Source organism: Protopterus annectens, chromosome 2.part0 (assembly GCF_019279795.1).
Source record: "Protopterus annectens isolate FY-2018-M chromosome 2.part0, PAN1.0, whole genome shotgun sequence".
NCBI lineage: Eukaryota > Metazoa > Chordata > Ceratodontiformes > Protopteridae > Protopterus > Protopterus annectens.
Genome location: NC_056728.1, coordinates 1,111,568,640 through 1,111,576,334, shown reverse-complemented (window position 1 = coordinate 1,111,576,334; position 7,695 = coordinate 1,111,568,640). Strand labels below are relative to the sequence as shown.

Below are 7,695 nucleotides of genomic sequence, written 5' to 3'. Positions count from 1 at the left end.
CTTGAGTTTCAGATTTCATACATTTCAGAAAATTCATGCTAATGCAAAACCTGTTATTCTATCAACTTACTATGTTTATAAGAGCAATGTTTAAAACGTGTACCTATTTTTGGTCTTTTCCCCCAACATTATTTATGGCTTTCTCCTGATTTCTTGCACTAACAGATTGAGAGATGCAATTCCCCTACAAATAAAAATGACTGTGTATGTGTGTGTGTGTGTCTGTGTGTACACATTAGTGTACAGGGTTACGGCTGTGAGCTCTAGCTCCTTTGTTATAGGGTTTGACTCCTTCAGCCCTGATCTGCCTAATGTGTGACCTTGAGGGAATTGGGAACTTGGGCAAGGCTTCTTAATCTTAATGGTACCCTGGACTTCAAGCCTATGAACCTACATGTGCAACTGCATAGATAAAAAGAGATGATCTATCTCTCTCTGTATATTTATATATTCAAACGCATATATAAGCGTGTGTGTGTATATATATATATATATATATATATATATATGTATGTGTGTGTGTGTGTGTGTGTATGTATGTATGTATGTGCATGTGTACAAACACTCAGTGCATCACTCATTATCTCTCCTTCCTGAAGAAAAATTCAAGTAAATACAAGCTGAACTGTGTCTGAGCATGCGCAACATCCAAACATATATTTTTTAAATTAGATTTATGACTGCCAAACCTAAATGTTTAACTTCTGCTATTTTGTCTTGCATAGAAACTAAAGTCCATCTTTGTCTCTTAACTGTACTGTAACCTCTAGCAAAGTTTTGGACATCTTTTGTTTTTGTTCCCTCACAGAAGAAAGGTCAATGTTTTCTTCTAAAACCATTTCTTCATTTATACATACAAATAGGCAACTTAAGTCTCAATATATATAAATAAAATTATACCTTTTTATCTACCTTATGCAATTCAATGAAAATTCATTATCAGACTGTGTTGTGAAATAAGTTTTAGCATAATGCTATTTACCTGGTTGTGTTACATATTGAAAAAATAATGTAAAAAGTGAATAACACTACAAGCCAGTCAAATGAAGACAAGCAGTATTGTTTAACATAGGAAACAGGAACAGTGACTTTGAAAAATAATAGCTACAAGACATTAATGTTTCACTAGCATACTACTGTTATTTGACAGTTATTTTTGTAAAGGTATGGTGAAGGGGGCCTTTGTTCCATTCTGTTCACGGGCTAATTTTAATTACTAGATTGTCACTAGGGATTAAAGTACATAAACTTTAATATCATGTTTTAAAACACACAATATATAAATTAATAAATAACAAATGCATAAAATTTAACCAACCATCAACTACTTATTTTGGAAAAGAACAAGAACATCTTTATAACCAACCATGAAGTCATTCTGCATTTTTAAATTTCTCATATTTAATTTTAATTTACAAGGTAAATAATCTGATAGACATAAAGAAGAAAAATGCAGGCAATTATCTATGAATTACATCAGTACAGTTGTTCAGTTTCTTAATGAAAACTTTTAATTAAAACAGGAGTGATTATTGTGCTAAAAAAGTGGGCCACATAGACGGTATTTTGTCCTGAAATCAGAAATGAAGCAGTGAGTAACCAATTGTAAAGCAAGATGAATAAAAAAAAAACAATTTCTGACCTCTAGTGAAGTGCCTGGCTTTTTCTTCAGTTCTTCACATTTTCTGAACTTGCAGATCTGGTGCCCTGTTTTCCGATTCCTACAACTGCTGCATACTCCACAGTTGATTAGCCTCCTGCAGGGTGCACAGACCCCACACCGTTTCCTTTTCTTCTTGGCAGGGTTTCCACTGGATCCTGTGGAAGTATTTTGTGGGCAGTCTGCCAGATTGGCAATTTGAAATGCACTGTCTGTAACAGCAGCAGAGGCTGCGGGGGAGTGAAGGGCTGTCATGACGATGACCCCTGGAGGTAATGAGATGCCCCCTAAAGCCGGAATAGCGGAAAAACTTCCAACGTGTTCTGGGAGATTCATTATCTCTGCTTCAGCACCACTGCATTTGAGCTTGTTCATGCATTCACCAGCTAAAGGTCGGCAGTGTTCAGGGGATAATGTAGAGAGGAAATTATTATTTGCCATTTGCAATGATTCTGGCGGCAAGCCAGGCTTTTCAAGCCTCTGGGAGTCATTTCTATGCATACCGGTCCTATTAGGGTTTATAGCAGCTGATTTTCTTCCCCAGAGCATAGAATTATCACAGTTCCATGGGGACATACCAATTCTGGCACTGGGGAAAATCGGCGTTGTTATTCGAGCTATCTTTGCAGCTGGTGGAAATGCTCCATTTGTCTTGTAAAATGTTGCAAATGATCTGTATCTCTCCATCTCTACATTATAATCCACAATGCTGTTTAACCCATTGTCGTGCAAGTTATCCTTTGGTAGTAGAGAAGTCTCAGGATTCTGTCCAGTCTCAACACAAACAGTGTTGTTCATGTTGGATTTAGTTTACTTATTTATATTTACAACTAGCTTCTAATTATTTTTACAACACTTAATACGTTTATGTCTTTTTTGTAGCCCTGCTATTAATTATAAAGTGAAGCACTACCATCATCTTCATTTTATCTTCTGGTAAAATCTCCCAGGGATATCCATTGTTAAGCCTAAAAGGAAGAATACAAGTTATTTGGAAGAAAACCACAGTATAAATCCTCAAACACAGCTACCAAACTGAAATATAGAGAAATGTGTTTAATTGAACTGGGTTACTACCTGCTCTGGATGTCTCTCTGCCTCTTTGTCCCTCATTCTCTCTTTAGCTTATATATTTGGAAAATGCAGAGACATAAAATGCTTCTACATAAAGATGAATGGCAGGTGGCTGTTTTCATGTCTAACATATTTGATGAAAAGGCAAGGAAAATTAATAAGTGATGCAAAAAGGCTTATTAGCAAACTGTAAACATTCTGTTAGTACAGTTGCTACAGGGTTAAAATGGAAAGAAAAATGAGACAAAAAACAAAAATGGAATGACCATAGCATGGATTATACAAAAATCAGTTAAGACTGCAGACTCCTATTAGCCAACTAAATCCACATGCAGCACATTGTTTTGACATTTGAAACATTAAATAAAGCAAGAATGAAGCAAGCAAATGAATCCTTCCAACAAATGTTGAAAAACAGTTACACATTTAAATCAGATACCAATTAGACAGATTAAATTAAACATGACTATTTTCCAGTCAGTCTTACCCACAATATTTAAATAATTGTGGTTTTATATAAATAAAATCTTACAGTTTACCTGGCCATTACTATTGCTTTTAGTCTATTCTTTGTCCAGATATATACATAAGTACTTTAGAAAACAGTAAAATGAATACACATAAATGAAATTAGAACTTCTGTGGCAGTGTGGTGCCCCTATGCCCCCTCGTCTCTCCTAAACTGCAGGTCATACTTATGTAACGTTACCTAGGTTTAGAATCTCTGGTTCAGGTTTACTTGATAAGTCCCCAAACTGGTGATAAATTGTGCGGCACAGAAAGACAGCAAGCTGTTGTGTCAAGGCATGTAACGGGCCTTTTGATTGACAACCATGACTTCACATGAGACATAACTGTGCCCCCCACACACATGCAAGGAGCATCTGTGTGCAATCCTCGACTTAGATGAGGAATTATATAACAAAGTGAGCCTAGACACATTATACTATCTTTTTCTAAAACAGAGATGAGGAGGCAATAGCCTTGTCATTTGTCTTTTCCACACATGAGCTCCAACAGGTGTCAAGAGCCACTAATGCAACCCAGGCCTCCTTGATAGTAGCTGGGGGTTTACCCTCTATACCAACAAAGATGGTTGATGTAATCACTGCACATCATATATGTTCAGTATTTCCCAGACAGACTAGACATGCCTGCTGTGACATCACAGATGACTAGAAAAAAACTTTCAGTAAACATGCCACTATCTGAAGTCAAAAGGGATAAAGCCATAAAAATAACATATGAAATAACATATTATGCCTGCTAAACAAATGTTAGCAACTAGTATATTTTTCTGCATTGCAAAGTTAACTTGCATTTTTAGATTAACTCACTAGCTAAGAAAGGGAATGGAAAAATATCAGGTCTAATGTAGAATGATTTATTCATACAGCTCTTAAATATTAGCTGGACCAGAATTTAAAGATGTGATAGAAAATATTTGTCAGGTTTGACCCTTAAACATCAGCAGTGGAGTGTAATTATATGTAACCCAAATTATCTGACATGGTCCTAAAAGGTCCTATGTTAAACTGAAGACAGACTATTCTGTTTTGTGTTCACAGCAGCTGGACTATATTGCTCAGTAGTTTCCTTTTTAGCAAGCCAGAGATGCCACTCAGGGAGGCACTATCCCTCTGTAGGGGTTCTTCTTATTTAGCACCTCAGGTCATGTAATTACAGGTTATTAAAATCTTCCTGGGATATCACACTGAAGGTCTTGCAGTTAAATCATTAGGTGAGTGTAAAGGAAAAATCAGTAGGTGAAATATGCATCAGTTTTTTCAAAACTATCCTCTTTTCTATGCTGCATTAATGGCTATAAATTGCTTACTACAGATAGTGCAAAATGATGACATGTAAACCATGCCCTACGTATAGCAATGACTTTGTGAAAAACTGCAAGGTACTACACATTTAATGCATCAATAACAACAAAAAGGCTGCCCTACAGAGATCTCAGCTGACAAAATTATTCAGACAGAAGCAGCCTTGGAGGGCTGGGAAGGCCATTATCAACACGACTGCTGTTCCAGTGAATGGAACTGTAATCACATGCTCCTTTATGAAAGAGACCAATTACAGTTTGGAGACACAAAAGAAGACAGTTGGAACACAGTCTTGAGAAATCTGAGTCGTGGTAGTACTGCAAGTGAGGTGGTTGATTGGCAGAATTCCCAAGTCCCTAAGTTACAGTTAAGAAGGTCTTCCCTCCTTTTTTCTTCAGACAGGCTTAATGGATACTGCTGTGCATTTTAGATATCTGGTCTTCCTGCACAATAGCTAGTGCCCTCCCAAAAGAAAATTAATTTTATGAAGTTCAAGGCAACAGTAACAAGACAACAAGTTGAGATTCTATGAAGCTGCAGTACATGGTTTAATGCCTACAGAAAAAAACAACAGTTATTATAGATAACTGTTAATTGTAAGAATCCGAAATTAAAATGAAAATGGGTGCACAGTCTAGAAAAGGCACTATTTTCACATAAGTGAGATTATTTTATTTTATGTATTTACAATTTCTAAGTATATGTATTGGATTAAGATGGCATATTTACGACAGCAAAGTGGCATATTTACTTACTTATTTATTTACAATTTCTAATGCTTTTTGGATTAAGATGGCCTGTCAAAAGGCAAACAAAAACATGTTAATAAAAACCTGTAACCTATACAAACAGGAAAACTACACTTCCAATTACATTGATTTAAATCTGGCAACCTCCATGTTATACTCCATAACTCATTATTCACATTTAGTAAAATGCATATGCAAAAAAATATTATATATATATATATATATATATATATATATATAAAATATGCACACACACACACACACACATATATATATATATATATATATATATATATATACACACACACACACACACACACACACACACACATACATATTTGGTAGTACACTTTTGTTTGAGTAAAGACTTAAACTCAGGGAGTGAATACTTCAGATTATTTTTCACACACCACTATCACTGTCACAGACTTATCAGTGCACAGAGGCCATGGGGGCATAGACACATTGGTAAATTACAGGTTGCTACCAGAAGCTGTGCCTCATCTAAGGAATGATTTCTTTAATCACTGGATCACTGGATCACTGAAGAGGACGTCTTTTTTTACCTTATAAGCGTATACCTTGGGATTGATTTTACTCAAGCATCCTGTCTGTAAGAATAGGTTTTAATACAGCAGAAACCTAGGAAAACGCAGCCCTGAGCAGCTTGTCTGCCAGAAAGATGTAGATCAAAGGTCAGATTTACAATTCAAGAGGAGGGGCGGTGCGCTGTGTAATCAATAAATTGACACTATCATAAGTATGTAGTGATCTTTTGCTATTCTTCAATAACCTCTGGAAAGAAAGCACACACATTGTGGCTTGTACACAACAAGCAGAATAACTACACGACCGCTAACACTTACCAGCTTTTTTGAAGAAGGCTAGGCTTTGCAGACACTCCTACTCTGTCTTTAATGAACAACACTTCACCCTACACAAAGAACAGAAAAAAAAAAAACCCTCATACGCACCATGGCAGCTCTGCGGAACAACTTTTACAAGAAAACAGCCAAAAGTAAAAATGAATGGAATGGCCACCGTGCGAACCTGCAGCCAGACTTCAGTACACACTCGACGATAAGGGTGACGAGGGAAGGCGGACGACAAGGAAACACGGGTGCTGCCTGTTGTTGTTATCCTCGGTGGTCTCGTCTCCCTCAGCGTTGTTCAGAGCCTGTCTCCTGTCGCTGTGTGTGGTTGATTGGTGCTGAGGTGAGGAAGATGCAGGGATGTGGACACCTACTGATGATTGGCTGCAAATTACAGCAGATAGGAGCGAGCAGGCGGGCCGGGCGTCAGGGGGAGAGGGAGCACAGAGCAGTGCGGGCGGGTCAGGGGGGAACCGGTCCTGGAACGGGAAGTGACCGAAGGGTGCTGGCGCCCTTTAACTACGGCTCCCTAGAGGTACTCCTACCCTTCTGGTCAGCGTTATTTGTATGACCCTAGAGAAGTACAAATGGTCGCCGTTACTCGCCCGCACATTGTGTGGCCACGTCGTGACATTTGTAGCGGTGGGCAGAGTACCACTTGACAACTATAATTGATTTTATAGGTGGGGGTGGCGAGACCGACTGCTGTGCTTGTCGCATGTATAATGTCCGTAGTGGCAGATGAAGTGTCCCTGCGGCTTTTAGCAGCTGTTTTGGACAAAGCAAAATGTTTCTATGTGTAAAGGTGACGGTGTTTCTAGGTTTGGTTACTCTCTTTATGATTCATAAATAAGAAACAAAACTGAAAGATACATCAGTTACAAGCCCATCAAACCTCCATAACAAACTAATTACTTTGCTTCGGAAATATTTCCAAATACATAAAAGCTTAATAATATATATATATTAAATAACTAAAATGAACAGCTTTAACATGTCATACTTGCAGTCACCCCTAACGAACCCAAACTAATAATCTAGATTTAGAAAAAAACTTTAAGCATGACAAGATCTGCCATAAGATGAATTGAGGGAATCAAGAAATGTGTGTGTCTGTAATGTGTGTTTTTGTTTAGTGTTAGTTGTCCAGTTACTTCTAGCGCTAAATTACATGTTTTAGGAAGATGAATATTCTGATGCAATGAAAACTGACGACAGTTTCATAAGAGAAAACATTTCCCTTCACTACCTTTGAACCATTATTACACATTATGTAGATCATTATAAAACATTTATCAGTCACTGCACATTACCAGAAGATCAACGCCACACAATAATGAAGTTAAAATAACCATATCCATCTATCTTCAGAGCCAATTTATCCATTCATGCAAAGCTATATTTCCAGAGATGTGAACAATAAAGGACTGGAAAGATAAGTACACTAATGTTATAAACTAAACTGTCATGCTGATGTTCATAGGTAAATACCAGGCTAGCTGCCCTTG

At 37.3% G+C, this 7,695-nt stretch overlaps 1 protein-coding gene across 2 annotated transcripts in view; it reads right to left on the bottom strand.

The window, feature by feature from the left end:
* Nucleotides 1-6,807, bottom strand: part of CXXC4 (CXXC finger protein 4) — a 401,601-nt gene extending 394,794 nt beyond the window's left edge. The window contains exons 1-2 of one of the 2 annotated variants that reach the window (XM_044061310.1): nt 6,290-6,807; nt 1,643-2,628 (exon numbers count right to left, since the gene is read on the bottom strand). In XM_044061310.1, the coding sequence (XP_043917245.1) occupies nt 1,643-2,458 (816 nt within the window). In that variant the 5' untranslated portion in view covers nt 2,459-2,628; nt 6,290-6,807. Of the gene's footprint in view, nt 1-1,642; nt 2,629-6,181; nt 6,270-6,289 lie in introns of those variants that run through there. The other variant, XM_044061311.1, reaches the window with a different exon arrangement.
* Between the last annotated feature and the right edge of the window lie 888 nt (nt 6,808-7,695).